General features: G+C 39.6%; 3 protein-coding genes and 1 long non-coding RNA gene across 5 annotated transcripts in view; 2 read left to right on the top strand and 2 right to left on the bottom strand.

Moving 5' to 3' along the window:
- Positions 1 to 19,884, bottom strand: part of LOC135937785 (furin-like protease 1, isoforms 1/1-X/2) — a 226,365-nt gene that overhangs the window by 127,081 nt on the left and 79,400 nt on the right. The gene's annotated exons all lie outside the window — the stretch shown is intronic.
- Positions 12,563 to 13,113, bottom strand: LOC135935776 (uncharacterized). Its single transcript, XM_065478331.1, has 2 exons — positions 12,720 to 13,113; positions 12,563 to 12,661 (listed from the first exon to the last, which is right to left on the bottom strand). Exons 1-2 carry the CDS (start codon positions 13,065 to 13,067, stop codon positions 12,563 to 12,565), a joined length of 447 nt encoding a protein of 148 aa, XP_065334403.1. The 5' UTR covers positions 13,068 to 13,113.
- Positions 13,786 to 17,041, top strand: LOC135937134 (uncharacterized). Of its 2 annotated transcripts, XM_065480221.1 has the most exons (10): positions 13,807 to 13,968; positions 14,031 to 14,225; positions 14,302 to 14,499; positions 14,556 to 14,609; positions 14,668 to 14,778; positions 14,832 to 15,660; positions 15,712 to 15,912; positions 15,975 to 16,178; positions 16,229 to 16,288; positions 16,341 to 17,041. In XM_065480221.1, exons 6-10 carry the CDS (start codon positions 15,603 to 15,605, stop codon positions 16,679 to 16,681), a joined length of 864 nt encoding a protein of 287 aa, XP_065336293.1. In that variant the 5' UTR covers positions 13,807 to 13,968; positions 14,031 to 14,225; positions 14,302 to 14,499; positions 14,556 to 14,609; positions 14,668 to 14,778; positions 14,832 to 15,602; the 3' UTR covers positions 16,682 to 17,041. The 2 variants fall into 2 exon arrangements, with proteins under 2 accessions (XP_065336291.1, XP_065336293.1); XM_065480219.1 differs by lacking the exons at positions 15,712 to 15,912; positions 15,975 to 16,178; positions 16,229 to 16,288; positions 16,341 to 17,041 and having other exon boundaries at positions 13,786 to 13,968; positions 14,832 to 15,607.
- LOC135936082 (uncharacterized) lies at positions 17,235 to 18,284 on the top strand. The gene is made up of 4 exons (XR_010574285.1): positions 17,235 to 17,395; positions 17,454 to 17,615; positions 17,672 to 17,860; positions 17,919 to 18,284. It is a non-coding gene; the product is annotated as an uncharacterized LOC135936082 (long non-coding RNA).

The raw sequence follows: 19,884 nt of genomic DNA, 5'->3' as shown, positions 1-19,884 counted from the left end.
TTTCTAATTGTGCACGCCTCTTTAATTTAACAACACGAACTTGCCAAATATTCTTGAAAAATGTTCAAAAAATCGTGTCTAGCATTGCAAATTCAATAAGATAGATATGCTAAGCTTCGTTATTCTAGCCCAAAAAGAGATCCGGAACATAATTTTTGTAACTTCCGTTACGTGTTGATGAATATCATTCATAACAGAGTTCAAAGAATAGCATCGAGCCGATTTTGAAATCGACTGAAAACGATTCCAAGCGATTTACGTCGATTATCATTCGCATTTTCCGATCGTACTGTGCTGCATGTGTATTTATACATATATATAGGATGCGATGTGCGAGCGAACGCGGGGCGCATCGGAACGGAACTTTTGTCTCTGCGCGTCCGTTTTATCAGCGAACGCTGGAATTGGCGAGGCCCGGCACGTCGGCATCCGAGTCATCGTCTGCTCTATGCAGAGCCAGCCGCTGTTGTGTGTGTGTGTGTGTGTGTTGTTGATTATGGGACGGCGCGGCATATTTTGTTGATGCTGTGTGCAGCCCTTAAAAATCAACTGATTGCAAAGGCGGCAAACGTGACCGGGCGAATAAAAGCGGGCGGGCAAAGAGCAAGCCGGAACTTTGCGCCACTGCGAAAATCGCAACTGACAGGCAGGTGCCGTCGGCGCTCGGATTTTGCATTTTTCACTCTCCTCAACGGTACGTCAACGACGAACGCTCCGCTACCAGGTTCATTCGTCAATCGAAGGGCTGATCAATTAGGGGAAGTGTTAGAAAGATAATTGTTTTTCCCATAAATGATATTTCATTCAATTAAAAATTTCATACACTATTTTTTAGCTCATTGCTAAAAATACATACATCCTGAAAAAATTGAAAAATCATTCATTTCTTTGCCAGAAATATTTTCGCAAAATTAGGAATGGTGGTCTTTTAAAGTGGAATGATACTGGGCAACAATTGAAAATTATTTAAATTGTTGGATGCCATAAACAATTGACCGATAAACAATTTGTTCAACAATTTGCAATAATAAAAAAGGACCTTCCTACAGTAAAAATTCAAATTTTGCCAATTTTCTCCAAAATTTACAGTGCACGAACATATTTTCTTGGCATATTCCGATTCCTCTCGTCGAGATCTGTTCAACGGTGTATGCCACTTATTGGGGAAACTCTTGGTTTTGAAATTAAATCGGATTTCAAGTAAGGAGACAGCCCTTACCATTTGAAAAGCACGGTAACTTTCCAGCCAATTTTCTCAAAAAATTACAGCGCTCCTTAGGTCAATTTAGGCTTTAACTGAATCCTAAGGGATGAGTTTATGCATTGGCAACAAGCATTTTCCAGGCTTTTCCAGTATCATTCCTCTTTAAATTTCTGAGAAAATCAACTCCAAAGTTTGCACGCCAATCAAGAGGAAAGGAAATTCCTTAAATATTTACCCAATAATTGTTCACATCATGAGAATCCGAGAATGAAAATTTTTAAAAGTCTTTACGAGTGATTAATTGTATCATGACTAAAATTTTACAAACAATAAGAATCCATTCTTAGAGGATATTTCATTGGTATGTGTTTTCTCCTTTCGAATATCTATTTTATATTAATATTTGAAGCAGCTAGAAAAAAATCAGGGGAAATTAAACCATTCAACAAAATTCTAACTTATTTAGTTCCCGAAAAATATGCGTGGCCACTTTTCACGACCCTGCACGAGCTCATTTCGCCTGTGCACACTTTTTTGCTCCGTCGATAATCTCATAAAAGCACCTGCCCATCATCAACACACAGACGCACAACGGGCCGTTGCCGCGTGCGCCCGCTCTCACTTTATTAGAGGTCGCCCCCGGAAAATTCGGTCCTCACGCCTCGTCGTCGCAGCACTTTTCTTCCCGTTTTACGACGAAACGAATTTATTGTGATGACGATTTAGTAGACTCTCGTCTCGTTTTACGCTCTGCCACGCGTACATATTTGGCCTCGTAAAAGGTGCAATGAAAAGCAACGATTTTGAAATCGTAAAATTTGCCCACGAAACAAAAACCGCAGACACTGAAGTTTTATTCGCGTTGCCTTGCTTGAGACGCCAATCCGGATTTCGTGGAGCGTGAGGATATGTCCTGACAGGTTGTTCGAGGAAGAACAAAAGCTTGAAGGAACAGTTCATGACCCACATTATACCGAAACGATGAGATTTGAAAAGATTGCTTCCAGTTGAGTCTGATGATCCTATTTAAATTCGCGACAATTCTGTCACATTGGCGTTAGTGTTTTATGCTAACTTGACTCTCGTCGTTTGTATCTTGAGCTTCTTTTATTATTTAATTTGAACAGCTTGTGACAGTTCCATTTTTTTCAGGTAAAAATTATTTTAGTGGCTTCCTTTCCAAGGGAATGCTGCATATTTAATTATTTCTACATTTTTCTTAAAATAACTTGTTTTTTTATGAAATACATAATGTTTTGAAACATTTTGGAGCAAAACATTGACTGTGAAATTAAATTCCTAATATTTTGAATTCTGATCAAAATTATTTAAAACTTTAAAAAATTTGATAATTTACAGCACTTTCCAAAGCAGAATTATTGATGGTGTTCCCAAAATATAGGCGATTTTGGTCATAAACGCAGATTTGCTTTGACACCATTACGCGTAGTCAAAATTTAATGTGGATATTATCAAGTTGTGTTTTCAGAAATAAATCAAATTTCGAACTTAATGGATGTTTCACTAACTATAGAACTATAATTGGAAACAAGTTTTTCAAAGTTTCGAAGGCCATATTTGTAAATCGTTAGTTAATTGAGCTAGAAGTTTGTATTCAAACTCACAGAGCGAAAGAACGTCCATCCAGGTAGGGGGAGCAAGCATTATAATCACTCACCTGCAACAAAGAACAACAAATTTCAGATTAGAGCGCTTAACAAAGTCAACAAGTAAAACAAGGAAGCAAAAAATATTTGATTTTGAGCGAACAAACAGGATGAAAAACGTGGAGCCTCGCGCATGTATATAATATCGATTTGGCTGGAGCCAATATTTATTTACAGCGAGGAGCGAGTTGCCACGCGACATTATTTCCTTACGCAAACAGACCCGCAGCTACACATCAAATCGAAGATGCTCACGCCTTGTTTGTGTATAAAAGTCCCCAACACAGCCGAGTTTTCCCACAGGCAGGCAGGCGTGTCGTAAAACAACGCTAATGGGGGCGGAAAATTCCACTCGAGCCAAAATCTGCGTCTGCACGGCTTGTTTTTCGCGCAGCCTGCAGATTTCCAGCCGCTGGCGGACGGATTTAATGTGTTTTGACATCTTGCGATAGCACTTGCCGGCTCCGACAGTCTGCCTGCGGCTCCGCGACACTAAATCACGTGATGTATGGGTATTCGTAATGAGCGAGCGATCGAGACCCTCCTCAGGCCCGATCCTCTTCGCCTCACTCACCGTGCGGGCGTGCGGTACCCCCAACAAAATGTGTTTGCACTCGGAAAAATTGGCACACATGTGCGCTTTGGTCAGAGTAGGCGAAATAACCCGAGGGGACGATGATGAAAAGCAAATATTTACGCTCCTTTTAATCACTGTTAATCTTTCCTCGTATAAAGTGTAAATTTATAACATCTGTTTTTATCGTTGTAGATTTAACTTGAACGAAAATTTTATGACGGTGGTCAACATTTCGTTTTGTAGCAAGCATGAATTTACCTGAAAAACTACATGAACATAAAATTCTTACATATCTCTTAGTTTTATTTTTTCTTTATTTCAGTATATGAATTTTCCAGGTCAAAATTACATTCTTGGTTAAGAAATTATCTTCTGAACCATTTTAACCATTTTCGGACCTTAGAAATAGTCGATCTAAAATATTTGAACTTGGTAACGTTTTCTTTTCCTTGACTAACATTATAATTTTTGTTCAAAGAGATCTTCGAACGCTTCTGTGCTTTTACAATTTATTTATACTTGCTGATTTTAAACTTGTGCTGGTATTTGTGTCAACAGGCGTGTATATTTGTAGTATTCATGGTCCAGCGGGATTTGGAGCGGGTAAATCCATACCAACACGGTTTACGATTCATAAATAATGACAGGAGTAGCTGGTGCTGGTTTAATCAAAACAAAATGATGTGTGTTTTATTATAAGGTAAATAGCAAACAGCGCTTTTTTCCTCCTTTACGACGACCAGCGCGGCAGTAAAATGATTTTATTCAACTCGTAAAAATCCGCCGCCAGAGAGGGAGGAATGGGGGGTGAGGATGAGTTGGGAGAGTAAAAATTCGAATTGTGCGTGATAGCGGAGGGAACCACATCAGCAGGCGAGGGACTCGCAGACTGCCAACAGACTGTTTTGTCGCGCGCACGGGGCACTTGGACTCTCTCGACCCACTCAACCCCCTGGTGCAGCTTTTAACGACCCTCTAAAATATTGGATCAGCACGCGCGGACGGAATTCCTCCGGGCCCGACTTCTCATCCTGATGAAAAACACGAAAAATTGTGGGAATGGGCGACTGAACTTTGCTCGGCGTGCACGCACTCCATTAAAACGGCGTTTTGGGGTGAGATTGTGCTGGTCGATTAATCACCGCCGCGGCGCATACCTTCTCCGCACAGCCGCGACGATTTATCATGCAGACTCGCTCGTTTTTCCAGTCAATTTAGATGCGACTGACTGCACTCTAACGACCTTGACAATCAACCCTTCTTCAGAATTGTAATTTATTTCATGCACGCACTCATGCAGATTCAATATTTTACCTTCAATAGTAATTATAAGAAAAAATGAAAGCAAACCTAGGGAAAAAAGTTGTAATCAAATTAACGATATTTAAATTTAATGTAAAACCTGTAATGGAATTTCAATAGACTTTAATTTTATTTTACGAGGGAAATTTGCGTAGACTAATTTTCTAATTTCTTCCTCGTTTGCTTTGACATTAAATGCGCGGCGAGAGTCACTTTACGACGATCCAGCACGATAATAGCCCAATTCCGTGCGATTTTGCGCCGCTTTCGCCGCATCAGCGGCATAAATCCGGAACTTAATTATGGAATTAAAGTGCTCGTTCGGCCGAGCGAGCAAGCGAGCACGTGTTATTTTTCATCTCTCTCGCCCCTGACGCAGCAGCAGCCGCATCAGCGATTTCTCAAAACTGCATCAGCTAATGATGCTGCTGCTGCTCTCCGCACTCGTTCATCTCTTCCGTTTTTTTAATGGAGTTTTAACATAATTTGCAACACCTCCTGGGAAATTATTCACCAGGCTATGCGCGCGTGTAGTAGTAATAAGGTCGACGCAACAAAGGCTTCTTCGCATCACTCTTGTAGAGCCGTATTTTGCTGATTTAACGCAATGGCACGACGCAGAAGGCATGCGAAAATTCAAAGGCGGGAGTTAAGCAGATTCTGGAATATCACCCTAAGGTTCTCTGTTAAAGCTGACTGAGTGGGCTGAGATTTCTAGCAAATTTCAGTACCGTATAGGGGAATGAAAGGTGCAAGTGAATTTTAGATTAAAATTTTAAGCTGAAGCTGCTGCATCACATAATTTTGCGGGTATATTATGTTTCCAAAAATATCTGCACGCAAAATAATGATTTTATAGTTGAAGTTTAAAAAATGGGAGTTCATAGTAAATTAATTAATATATAAAACGATTTTATCTCAAAGTAAATTTATATTTATGGTAGGAAATATGAAAAATGATCAAAGAGTCAAAATAATCATATTTTGCGATTTTTCGTGCATTGCTTCATCGGCCATAAAAATGCAATAAAAATAGAGGACAAAACATTACGTGGCTGTCGATAATCAAGTCTCCCTAAAACTCAACCCTATCTTATAAATTCAAAAGTGTCATTATTCGTTTCAAGCCGTTGGAAGGAAAATAAATTTAAAATTAATCATTCGAACATTGAAGTTTCTTAGCATTCAAAGCACTGACTAATATTTTTTGTAATTTTTTTTACGATTAGGACTGAAGCAGTGAAGCTGAAATCTGACCAATAAATCAAAGTTTTTTATAGAACAAGGACAAGTTCGTTCATTTTAACTCACAAGAAACATTTTTTTCTTATTTATCGTGGGCTGCGCTCAGCCAGGGAGATCCCAGTGGTGGTGTTGTAGTCAAGAATATAAAATAAAAATTACATTTCAGCGAAGGAAAGGAATCCGCGAAGCATATTTTTTATTTCTAAAATCTATAGTATTTAATTGGCTTTTTTTGCAATTATTTTATATTTTTTTAGATTCTCAAACATATCAATCACTGGAGTCTCAGTATTGCCAGTTCCGTTCCCGAGGAGAGGCTAAAAATCTACACCCCTTCTCGTAGTAGTCGCGGTGACTGCTCGCCTTGTTGCAGTTTAGCGCCACCGTGCGCGCACAATAAACTCCAGCACAGACTGCTACCCTTCCCACCCAGTGTACACTATATGTACTTTCGGGCCAGCGTGCTGTGCGAGTGTGTGTATGTGTATAATTGCAAATGCGCCCCCTGGGTGTTCCACACGTTGCACCGCACACACACAGACACACACACACTCCACCGCCCTCGATGTAAACGCCTCAACACCGCCGAGTCGGCTGCCCTGTGCCCTTTTTAAAACGCGCCAACGCCGTCCAGGGGGAAACCGTGACACCGTACGTGCCAGCGGATTAAAAATTTTAATCTGGCGAATAACGAACCTTGCCGCTCGTAATTCACATTTTCGACCCTTTTATGGCGGTGCAAATTGCATTAATTTTACTGTAAATTTCACTTTTAGTTTGTTTCAAAAAAGGGGAGGGGGATCTAGTTGAAAATTACCGATTGAACCCAAAATTCCACACCATATAGGTAAAAATGAAAACATTTTTCCTTGGTATAAATAAAGGTTTTCCTGACAAAATGTTTCAAAATTTAAAAAAAACATTGATTTGAAATAATCCTGTTTTATTAAATTCACATTATGAATTCATTTTCCATCCAACAAATGGTTTGTCCTGAGTGAATCCTGAAATGAATAAAAGCGGTAAATAATAAAAATAAAAGTTTTAAGCAAGAGAGTGTTACCGTCGAACGGAACAATGCGTAGAATAGATTTACTGTTGAATTCGTCCATCAATCCACGCAGCGCGTTAATATCGAGAACGCCATATTGGTTGAACTCATAGATTCGATCGCCAATGTTGCTGTAAATGCTACCGTCTGTCATGATGAACACATCCCTCTTATTAGCGTTGATTTTGGATTCATTTCGGTTTCTTAGACGAGAGCAAAACGTTGGAAATAGGTTTAGAAACGAACTGAAATCCATGGCTCCACTCGTCGAATGGTTGAGCTTCGTTGTCAACAAGGTACTGACAAATGTTTTACCCAATCATTAAGCAAGAACGTATTTAAAAATATTTTGTCACCTGTTGAAATTATTACTCAATTGAATGGCTTAATTGATTTAGCTTTGAGCCTTCGCCCCACATCACAGCACAAATGCGCCCACTCTCTTTCATCCCAGGTAGAGGAACACTCCACAAAGAAAAGTGGGTGCCGCTTTGAAGTGTCGGCTCGCTTTTCGCAATCCGGGATTACCCCCGTGTGCGCATATTCGCACACGGTGAAAATGTTTTCTCTCCTCCGTGTAGAGAACACACACACACACACACACACACACACTCGTATTCTTTTGCATTGTGTTCATGTGAGTGGAGGCGTGTTTGTTGCGCCCTTATTTAATATTAGCTCTCGCCGGCTGAATGGGGGCAACACAATTAAAACTGCTCTCCAGGCAGCCAGCAGCGTCACCGCACCACCGTCTTCTCTCCATCTCCACCGCTGCTTTTGCTGTAAATGGCGCGGCAAATGGTTATGGAAATGTCCTTCCGACGGGCGTTGCATGCACACCAAGCCAGCCTCTTCAATTCGCTCAGTCAGAAACACACACACACACACACACACACACACACACACACACACACACACACACACACACACACACACACACACACACACACACACACACACACACACACACGCGCGCGCTTGCACAACAAAACACGACCGTGGTGGTGGTATATATATGCATGAATAGGGGTGATTGCTATTCATCACCTGCAGCAAATTACGCAATTCAATCTGAAAATCCTCTGTTCAACACCTTCGTCATTATCTGAAGTGTTAGTTTAGGCTTTATAATTTCTGTTCATTTCAGGAGATTTTCTTTTAATTAGAAAGGCTGAAAACATATATAATAACAGAAGTGCTTTTTTTTTCCTAAAACGATCATCGATTTTACCTGTTTTTCCTCATTTTCTTCCTGATAAGTAGTGTTTCTGGACTATTTATTTTTGAAACTAATTACAACACTACACCAGAGAAAATAATAGATTTTTCTCTCTCTTTATATGAACTTTTGTAAAGCTAAATTTGAGTATTTGAGTAGACGTGGGCCCAATCAACGTTTATTTGAATTTATTTTGCGCCAGAGGGGAACGGAAACCGATTGGCTCTGTCGGAGACGACGACGACGACGATAATAATAATCATACCAAGAAGGAGCCAAAAAGTTTCGCGTCTCATTAAAACTTTTCATTGGACACAAAAGCCTTGCAGGAGCTAATCTTTCGAGTTGGGCCACCGCGTAATTAAAATCGCCAATTTTTGCGTTACCATTTCAGCAAGTGCCGATGTAATTTCCTCCCCATTAGTTTTCATTATTGGAATTTGGCAAATAGAAAAGCCGAAGGTGACGTTTTCATGAAAACAAAGTTTATGAATTTGTCAGAGACACATATTAATGAGCTAAATTTGATGGAATTTGACTGTCAAAGTGAGCGATCAAACCAAATTAATATTAAATTACGAATTCTACTAAAAAAACCGTTTCGTGCAAACGGAATTATAATCATTAAGTATAGTATTTGAAGCTCCTCTATACAAAGTGATTTTAATCCCTTTCAGTGGCAAATTTCGCCTACCCAGCGGTCTCGATCAAAGTTCCAATGCAGGCCGTTAATCTTCTCTAATTCCAAATGAAGCCAGAGTTTCATGTACTGCCTCCTCACCAAGTTTCGACGATTTTCAACCCCCGCACAAAGCAAAAAGCTGTTCCAATCGATCTGGCAAACTTGCGCTAAGCATCTATCAGGCGAATAAACAGCGAGACATGTGTTTGCGGCACAAGAGCTAACTTCTCTGATCACAAAAGCAAACTAGAGTTCATTAACAAGTTCTATGTCGGCGCATTATGCCCCCCAAAATGGCTCAAGAGAGTAACTTCGTATTAAAAGTTTTATTGTAGTTAGATGTATATTATAAATTTAATACTACTCACTTTGGTGGATTTGGTTCGTTAGCATAAAATTTAAATAAAATTATGAAATGGCTCATGTTCTCTTGATTAACTATCAAATGTTACTCAGCTATTTCGTAAACCAAGTTGCTTCCGTCACACTAATTTATATTTATCCAGACTAAGTAGAAGAGCCGTAAACTAGTCCATCTGCTACTTCCTGCAGCATTAGATGCCATCAGCAGAGTGCGCTGCTCGCCGTAATTAGCCGGGAAAAAATTAGGTCCTTGATGGAGGCTGCTGATCTACTTTACGACGGCGGACGAGATGAACTTGCACTCGGCAATTAAACAACCGTGGGTCTGTTTTGTATTGTTTGTTTAATAGCGTCGAGTGCCAAATCCACTCGCGGAATAAGTTCGAAACTGGCAGTCAACCACCACGTCGCCGGCTGCAGCGGCAATGAATGCATTTAATTTTAATGAGCGGCTCAGCCCACACACGCTAACTCACACGGATGGGGCGGTTAAGTTCCCAAGCACCGCACAAAAGGGGCATCCGGCTAAGTTTATCGGCGATTATGTTTTGATAATGTTGGGCTATGGAGAGGCTTAGAGTACACGGCAAAGTGGGCCGCCATCTCGCTTCGCCAGATCACGTCAATATTCACAAACTTGCCCAGGTGAAATCTACACGTGACTATATGGTTTAAGTGATAATCGAATAACGCTAAAAAGCAGGAAACATGAAATTACATCATATCATCATCATGATATGAATTTGTAATTTTATGATTAAGAGCTTCAATGAACCTTCCTATACGCTGCAATGGAATTTCGCTATCCTCCAGCTTCTGCTGCTGATCAGTTCGAAGTTTTCAAAGATTTTCTGAATTTCCCGATTGTTAAAGCTAAGCATAAATACTACTTTTAGACAAGAAGAAATGATGAAAAATTAAAAAACATATAGTGCAAAACCTATAGTTTTTTTGGCCGATGTACAAACCAATCAATTAGGATTAAATTAGAAAGATATAGCTCGTCGCTTAATTTACATGGAAACAACGTTTATTTTCATAGAAATTTAAATGGCAAATTTAAGCATACAATTATTCAGAATTTTCCAGTACAGAACCACTTTAAGCTAACAACAATAATTTAACTATTTTCAACAGTTTTCAAGTAATGTTAGATTCTTTGTAAATTTAAATGCAAATCTGTCTGGCTCTGGAAAAATTAGCAGAAATCACGATGAACAATATACATAAATTTACAAAAACCAGCTCTTTCCGTGTGTCCTGTAAGCCATGTTTATTTATTAAGTCTGCAAACTGCGTATATATACAGCCGCCGGTATTTCAGTTCAGCGGCTTGTTAATTTCTAAGAACAGAAAATGAGGAAAACGTACATATCCCAACGGTGCAAATTTTTTGTAGTATTTTGCTGACAATGAGCGCGGCGGATCGATCGAGCGTGGAGAAATTAAAACTTTTGCCGATTCGACTCGACGACGCGTGTCTGCGGAGATAAGCCGGGAGTTTATCGGAATCAATCGGCGCTGATGCATTCAGAGATGGAAATATTCGCCCGCATGCCTGCACCCCGTCTGATAAGTCAGGCTTGCTTTTCTTTGTTCGTCCGCGCGGGGTGCGTAGCGCACCGGCGGGGGCGGGATAAAAGATTATACGAGCGCGAAATTTCCTTTCTTCCGAGGCCAAAAAGCAGTCGGCCAACTTTCCGACCGCCATAAAACAGTTGGAGAAAAATCAGATTTCCTCCTCCTCTTCCGCGCTGAAGCCGTAGAAACAACAAATAAAACCAACCCACCAGCAGTAGCAGCAGCGGGAAAATAAAATAAATTGCCGCTGATAAAATGGTCGGCTGGCCTTAAATTTCAAGTTTTGCCCGGAATCGCTCGCTGCGAGAGCCATTCGTCTTCGTGCGGGAAATCAGGGCTTGTTGCACCGGCCCGAGAGAAAAGTTGCTGCTTCATCACATGCACGACGCAGCCCTGCTCGAGTCGCCCTCACCCGCGGTGACAGCCGAGAGGGATAATAAAGGCGGACGAGCCGTCTGTTAATAAAGCACGTGTCGTGCGTGTACGTTGTTGGTGCCTCTTGCCGAGACACAAGAGCGCCAGACTCGAGAGCACGAGTGATATGTATGGACCGAGGAGATCAGCTCGTCAGCACTGACTCATAATATGCAAATTTTCCCTGCCACGTGCGCCAGTGGTTGAGTATAACTTTTGCAACGCAACGAGTAAAGTTGTTGGGATGTTTGGAATTTTTCTGATGATGCTGAATATATCTAAATAAATATTTGGATCGTTATTTTTAGAGCTTTGAGGTATCCCATAAATTTGGTTTAGCTCTTGAAATATTCCTGTTGGATTCCTAATACTATTCATCACCCTTTTTAATTTTTAATAGAATCCTTTCATCAAAACCTAATTTGCCAGATTTTCATTATTTTAGAAGTTAAATGCAATAATTACATCCCGAGTAAGAAATCAAATCAGATCATTCAATAGAAATCAAGAAATATTTTTTCTCTTTTAGATATTGATCCCTTATTGGCCATATTGCCCAGTGGAGAATTGAATTTGGTGTCAAAAAGCGTGGATAATTTTTCTATAATTATTATTGTTTATTCTTCCTCTACAAGTCCCACAAGCATATACAATAAAAGTCACACTTTCGTCAATAAATTACATAGAGAAGAATGGGCTGACAGACACTAGCATTTAATGCAAAAACGATCAGTACAATATAAAAAAATGTTATAATTCACCAGTTGCATAAACCTTAAGTGTTCAAAGCCGCCAACAGATGGCGCCACCATAGACTTTAGCTTTTAAGGCACTTCCGCTGCGATTTCAGATTCAATCTAGCTACTGTGCATTCTTCAATTAATATGCTTTTTTGACGTGTTGAAAACCAAAATCGGTTCAGCCAATCGCCGTAGAATCGGGAAAAACTATTTTTTGAAATAAAAAAATCTTTTCCAACGTTTATACGGCGAATGGCTGAACCGATTTTGGTTATCAGCACGTCAAAAAAGCAAATTAATTGAAGAATGCAAAATAGCTAGATTGAGTCTGAAATCGCAGCGGTAATGCCTTAAAAAACGCTTAAACCAAATTTTTTTAAGAAAGCCTGTGGTTGCGCCATCTGTTGGCGGCTTTGAACACTAAGGGTTTATGCAACTGGTCAATTACTGTTAAATTTTGCTCATTTACTGTAAAGCTATTTATTGTAAAAATCAGCTCCATGTTTTGTGATTATCTCTAACAGTGCGAGTGTGCCAGAATTTTATAATCATTTCTTTGGATATCAGCCTTTTTATTATTCCAGTAGGCGTTAATAGCGCAAACTCCGTGAACTACCTGTGAATATAATAAAATTATAAATAATAGAATATACAACGAAAATGAAACTCAGTACCATGCCGCAAAGATCTATTCCTTGTACATCAAAGCTGCCAATGTAAATGTTTTTGTTCTTAACGGTTAATCCTGCCACAAACCTGTCTCTCTTTGGAACGTCCTCAGGGTTAGAAAATTCAAGGCCGTCGGCATAGAGCAACTGGTAATTTTTGCCTGAGTAGCAGTTGAAGCCTCCACTTTGAGAGTACACGAAGTAGCCGATCTTGTCCATGGCATAGCCCAGCAGGCAATTGTCTCCTACCCACGACCTGACCACTGGGATGGGCTCTCCGCTCGACATTCGGGAGCAGAGGACGAGGGAATTGCTGTCCTGGTACATACCAGAGTAGACAAATTGCCAAGGCATTTCGTCTGTGTCTCGAGTTGACTAAATCAAAGCCTAAAATTTTATGAACGAAGGATACAATTCCTAAACCCTGCAGCCTGCAGTCTTGGAATTTTCTTTGCATTGTATAAACAACAAGGGAAAATTTTTGGAATTACTTGCGACCTATAGCTTACCTCGAATAAAGTTAAAGATAAAATATTAAAATTTGAAGATGGCTGGGCCTATTTTATCTTTAAGTTTCCGCAAGTAAATTGCACTGCCCCATTAATGCCTATATTTTAGTTCAAGGCTTAAAAATTTAGACATCGATTTTTTGCCGCAGACAAAATTTCTTTCTACTCAATTTTATAATTATTCTTCCAAAATTAGCAATATAGTTATGTGCTTTAAGTTTGCTACTATTTACGTAGAAAGCAACGATTTTGAAGCTATGATTTTTCCTCCGTGGTCGTTGATAGAGCAAACTTCATTTAGGACCTGTCATCAGCAATCAAATTTTAATACATATTTAAAGAATTTACCTACATAAAAACCATTAATTAACACAAAGATTCATTCCAATCTCAAAGTGTCCAATGTAGGTGGATTCTCTCTGGTAAAAAAAATTAAAGTGACCTGCATTAAGCTACGAAATTGTAAATATTGCCTCTTAATGCTAGAGTTATATTGGTGATTTTAATTAAACTGATAATTTCGCTCGTGCACTGAACATATTCTGACCAACAAGCACTTTCCGTTGCCCTCATCAGATAATCCTGATTATTATAAACAGGATACTGAATGTGATAAAGAGTGTCCACTCGCAGTTAAACATCCGATAGAGCGGCTCAGTAGGAAACACGACATTGGCGGAAAATGGTGGTCTTTAGCACTTTACTCATGATGGTGATTGCCACGCCGGCTTTCGGGACACTCTACGGTGATTTAACACTTTATTATTTAATACAGCAATGCCCATGTGTACTCTGCGTTTCCTTCCAGATTGCTTAAGGACCAATGATTTCATTTTCTGGGGATCGCGATGTCCAAAAGTAGCCTCGATGTCCGTCAACCATAAGAAAGTCAGCTGCGATTGCGCAACAGAATTTTGCTTAGGTATTTCTTCTTCGCACATAATTGAGTGCTCACAAAATCCAGACACCTTAAATCAAAAACTCGCAGGACCTGATGACCCAGGTAAAAACATAACAGCATATTTATATAGTAATTGATAATGAATAATAATTAAGTTGCATTATTTTATGATAAATAGCCCGAATCGAGTGTGATACTAGCGGGAACTCATGCTTTCTATGCAAAATTCCTAGAAAAGATTTCATCGGTTGTTCCTCGAAATTTGAGCACCGCGCTCAATGCATTTGCAGACACGACCGGCGTTCACGTGACCTGGAATGCTTGCCAAACGGGAAGTTGGTGCCTTATGGATCAAGTGAAAATTCGCCTTGCAGACGTGAGTGTAAAAGCTATTAATAAACTGATTATGGAACAATAATTTGATTTGCATAGCTGGTTTTATCAACAAATATTATTCGATTTGGAAGAACAAGACATCAAAGCCAGGTTATAATTTAAGAAATTCTAAGAAAAAGCAGAAATGATTAGCTATATTGTATTGTAGATGGCAGAACTTTAAGTAAACCCAGTTTAACAACAGTAGAAATGACTACAACAAAGACAACAACGATCTCCTCAGTCACTAAACCTAGCTCGGAAGCGCCTGAGTTGAATAGTAATGCAAATTAATGGGATAAAAACAATTTTAGTGACATTTGTACTTTTTAGAACACACAAACACAATATCCCTTCAAGACGTTGAAGTTTTTAATGAGACTGCACCTGTGCTGACAGAACGGATTGAAGAGAGGGATGACTTTGGCGGCTTGACTACTGTTTCTTGGGTCTTGATAGGCACCATTCTCTTCTTAGTGATTTTAATTGGTGCGATGGCATTTGGGCTCGTTAAATTCAGGCAAAGACAGGGTGCAAGTGCCACGGTGGTAGTTAACAACCAAATGGCAATGGAGCCAATTTATGACGACGTTGGAAATGTTAATCATAACAACGAAAATATATATTCAGTACCTTACGAATGTTTCTATGCCGGCAACGCAGCTATTAAAGATTTCAAAGAGGAATCAGGGTATTTGGAAGTGTTATAAAATTTGTACCTCAAATAACAATAGTTCCATGATTGTTAATTTTGTCATCCGCGCTCCGTAATTTTTAAAACTTGTATTTTTTTCATCTCTTTTATGGAATCTATTTTTATGTAATTTGTTGCAAATTTATGTCAATAGGAAAAAATTATGTTTTAGCTTCGTCTGGTAATATACACCATATTTAAACGGTGTCAAAAATCATTTTAAAAATTGAAAAAATGTGCACTATATTTGTAAGCGGGAGAAATCTTAACCAAGGAGCGTATCCTGTTGCGGTCCATTTAATCACATTGACAGGAAAAGAAACCCAAAATAGTGACGTGCATGTTTTAAAATAACGTGTGATAGAGCAGTGTAGCTATCAAAAGCAGAATGAGCGCTCGCAATCGGCAAGATGGTCACCGCTCTCCTCTTTCTCGCATTTGCGACATCTGTTTTTGGAACTCAATACAGTAAGTTCAACTTAAAATATTGAAAATCGCACAATTTTTCTTTCTTTCTAGATTGCACTGGAATGGATGGTTTCATTTTCTGGGGAGCACGTTGCGAGAAAGTTCACAACAATTTCGTCTACAGAAAGCACGTTACATGCAATTGTGCTAAAGAAAAGTGCAACAGAGTCAACTCTTTTCACTCCTACATGATTTCATGCTCGAGCCCACGTCAAATCTTGAACTCGCACTACAGAGGACCGCAAGAAATAGGTTTAAAATTGTTTTATATACAAATATATAACCTAAAAGATGGAATTTTCTTAAAAACTCAGCTGAAATCGAGTGCGATACAAACGGAAACTCGTGCTTCCTTTGCAAAATTCCTGGCCAGCATTTCGACCGCTGCATTGCCGAGTACGGGAAAAATACAGCCTGGTGCACTTGGAAAAACAGCGAAAATAAACTGAGGTTAGAATGCCAGAGACACGGAATCTTAGTTCAAGTGGAATCCGAGAGCAGAAATTTAAATTGCAGCAGTAAGTGAAATTATTTGTTTGAAAAAAATATTTTACCCTTCTACCTGCAGCACTGATTGATTCGTCCGCTATCTCGTATGATGACGTATTGATCAAGCCCGATTTGGAAGGTATTTAAAATCGATTATAATAACTCCGTAAATTAACTAATATTGAAATAAGAAATTCACCTCGAAGGCAACTATCTGACCGTGCAGGAGAGCGGACTGACGCCTGGATTTTGGGCCTTGATAGTCACCGTTGCCATCCTGACGATTGTCATTGGTGTTGCAGCCTTCATGTTTATCAAATTCAAACAAAGACGTAACGTTGGTGGCGTCGCGGAAGTTAAAAACGAAACAAAGTTGGAACCGATTTACTGCGAGATCACGGAATGTGCAGCGGATATTGTACCGAATAATGACGGAAACTTGTACTCTGAAGTGAAAGAAAATATGTATGCCAACGACGAGGCACTTAAAACCCTTAGAGAGGAATCAGAATATTTGGAAGTCTTGAAGTAGTTAAACTGTGATGTAACAAAAAAGGGGGAATCGCTTCTTAAGGTCTTGACATTGCATCGTCAATTAGTTTTGTCCCTCTAAAAACATAATAAAACCATTTTACGAGTAAAAGTACAAGGTTGTTGTAGTGGACATCTAATATTTTGGTTATGATAAACACTCTAAGGAAATGGTATGAATGTACATCCTCTCGATTAGTGTGCTTGGGGAATCCTAATCTGGTGGTAATTCTTCTGTTTGGTTAAAAAATTTCCTTTGGTAGATTTTAAAATCATTTACCATAAATGTGGATAATTGTGGTCAAAATGTGGTGGTTTATAAATTTGTAGACAAATTAAATTATAGTACTTTCAATTAGCATATTGGCAATCTTATTTTAATGCATTACCTATGGTAACAAAACCCTCGCCATTGAACAAATAAAAAACGAGCAGAGCTAACTCGTTTTTAACATTACTTAGGAATTTCCTCACGACGGATGCGTGTGAGTGTTGCATCCTGTTGTTTTTGGGAAGGAAGTAAGAACTTCCTATATTAAGAGTGAATAATTCGGAAGAAAGTGCAAACAAATCTCACTTGCATTCGAGTATTCAAAGGAGCAGTATTTCAATTCAGAAGTAGAGCTTGAATATTGAATATCCACATTAGAGATGACAGGTATACTTCTTATTTTGGCTTTGACAGCAGCAACAACAGTGGCTGGCATTCGTTACGGTGAGTTTATCTGACCTTTTTAAAAATATTGAAATATTCACACGTTTTTTCTTCCTAGATTGTTTAAATATTGACGACTTGATATTTCTCGGCTCCCAGTGTCTGGATTATGCGCCAAATGCAGACCAACTGTTGAGACAAACTTGTGCTGATAGAAAAATTTCTTTTCCTAGTCTGATTTCGTGCAAAAGTCCTACATTACGAGGGAATGAAACTAATGGTACTTGAATAAATTAGTGATTGCTATGCCATTGTGAATTTTATTTTCTCTTCCAGTAAACTGCGGGACTACGTGCTTTGCATGCACAATTTCCAGCCTGGATTTCGACAATTGTACCGCAATTGAGGGCACCAATACGATGCTTTGTGCATGCAAACACGACCAAAGTGTTTACTCGCTGCGTTGCACGCAAAATGGCTCGTTGGCAGACCCGAAAACTGGAAGCCACGAACTGGGCTGCCGCCGTAAGTTGAGAAAGTTTGAAAATTTGATGAGTAATTAATTTGATGACTTTTCTTCCAGCCGAAATCAGGTTAAGGCAAAGCAGGCCATACGCATTCGGAAGATTTGGCGATAATAATTACACCATGACTAGTACAGACCGGCCTGTTCCAAACTGGCATACTGGAAACTCGGTCCAAATGACAAAATCCTCAATCAATCCCTGGATGTGGGCCTTCATCGTCGTAATTATCGTTGCGACTGGCTTTGCTTTGGTGTTTACCGTAATGGTATGCAAAAGTCAACGAGAAAAAAACGGAATGGAGAGAATAGAATGATTTCTTACTCTCCGCTAGAAATTGAAATGAGATTTGTTAATCAGGTTGTCCAGAAATAATTGTGTTTTTTATCTAAGGTGATTTATTTCATGGTGTTAAGTTATATTTAAAAAATATCAAATTTTCTATATTCATTGTGTCTTTTTATTATATTTTTCTTCCAAATATTCCATTGGGCTATTTGGCCAAATTAGCTACACTCTGTCATTTGTTGTTGCGCATAAATCCCAGTCTTTGTTTGTCGAGGAAAAAATAAAAACGATGTGCATTGTGAGCCAGAGGAAAAAGAGAGACAGCTCCTTCTGCACGTTTAATTTCGCATTGCTTGCTCCATTTCGCGAGAGACGGAGAGGATTGGGGCCCGGCTCATCCCCGGCCGCGCGCGCCTTTCATTCATTCGGATCACGCTTCACTTTTAATATACTCTGCGCCGGGCTCGACCACGGTAAACACATGTAAAGCAGCCGCGCGCCGGTGAGCTAGAGGGAGAGAGAGAGTTTGATATCTTGGCAAGCCGACTCTGCGTATGCGATTGATTTTTCCAGGCCGATTTTCCCGACCGAGCAATGCCAGGGAGCGAGGCAGATGTGTTTTACGACTCGACGGGCCGCCATGTAATTTCAGCGTAAACATGTGTGCGACACTCAATAATATTATCGCAGGGGCCCAGCCCGGCAGTGGCAGCGGCGGAAGGAGCGGCACGGCTAATGCCTGAGCAACACCTCATGAAAAATGAATCGCGAAGACGAATGCGCGCGCGAGAGGATTTATAACAAACAGCAGCCAGCTAAATCCGCTTGCTGCTCGAGGTGCTGCCATACTGATGTGATGCAATTTCGCAGAGAAATGGAGCTCCAGAGGCGTGTGATATTCAGGAATTTTCGTCAGGCGCCCCCACCCTCAAACAATACTGCGGAGAGTATGGATTTTTATGCATAACTTGCTTGAAATACTGATTGCAAAAAATTGGTTTGACCCAGAAATATCACTTTATTCAGGGAAATAGCGTATTCAACACTAGTTATTATTAGGTTGGCATCCTTTAAAATTGAGATATTTTTTTAAATGTTAAGTTTACTCTTGATAGTTTTCCCTAAGAGAATAAAAATAAATTACATTGGATCACAAATTTGCTAAAATGGAAAAAAAAACTATTTGGGACTTCAAAAACAAATAGGGTTAAAAATTTTACTTTAAAATGACTTCTAGTTGATTTGGATGCTTTCTACTGGTATCAACATTTTTGAAAAATTTTAAACTGGCTAAAACTATTCATGCTTATTGAACAGTCCAATTAAGATTACAATCCCGGAAATTAATATTTCACTCTCTAAAATTCAGAGCCCTTTTTTTAATTAGTGAAACCCACTTAAAATTGGTGCTTTCACAGCAATTATTTTCGGAAAAATAAATTTCGCAAGCTAATGGAAATTGTGTATATAAAAATGTCGCATATTTCCCGGAAAGTCTTATTTTCTCGTCACATCAAACAGTTGCTCGCAATTTGGCTTATTTTGGGAAACCAGGATGATAAAGTTCTGCTCTTTTTATGGTTTCTATGAATCAGCCGCGTACGTCAGTGGCTGCATGATATCTGTCGATAGGGTTGGAATTCGCAGCCCACGCGACGGTGCGGCGCCTCTTTTGCGCAAAGCGACACCGCCGCCGCGCGGAAGACAGCTTTTCATCAGGAAACGGAAACAGCAGCA

Source organism: Cloeon dipterum, chromosome 2, assembly GCF_949628265.1.
Source record: "Cloeon dipterum chromosome 2, ieCloDipt1.1, whole genome shotgun sequence".
Lineage (NCBI taxonomy): Eukaryota > Metazoa > Arthropoda > Insecta > Ephemeroptera > Baetidae > Cloeon > Cloeon dipterum.
The sequence above is the reverse complement of the archived record's forward strand: the minus strand, read 5'-3'. Positions and strand labels throughout refer to the sequence as shown.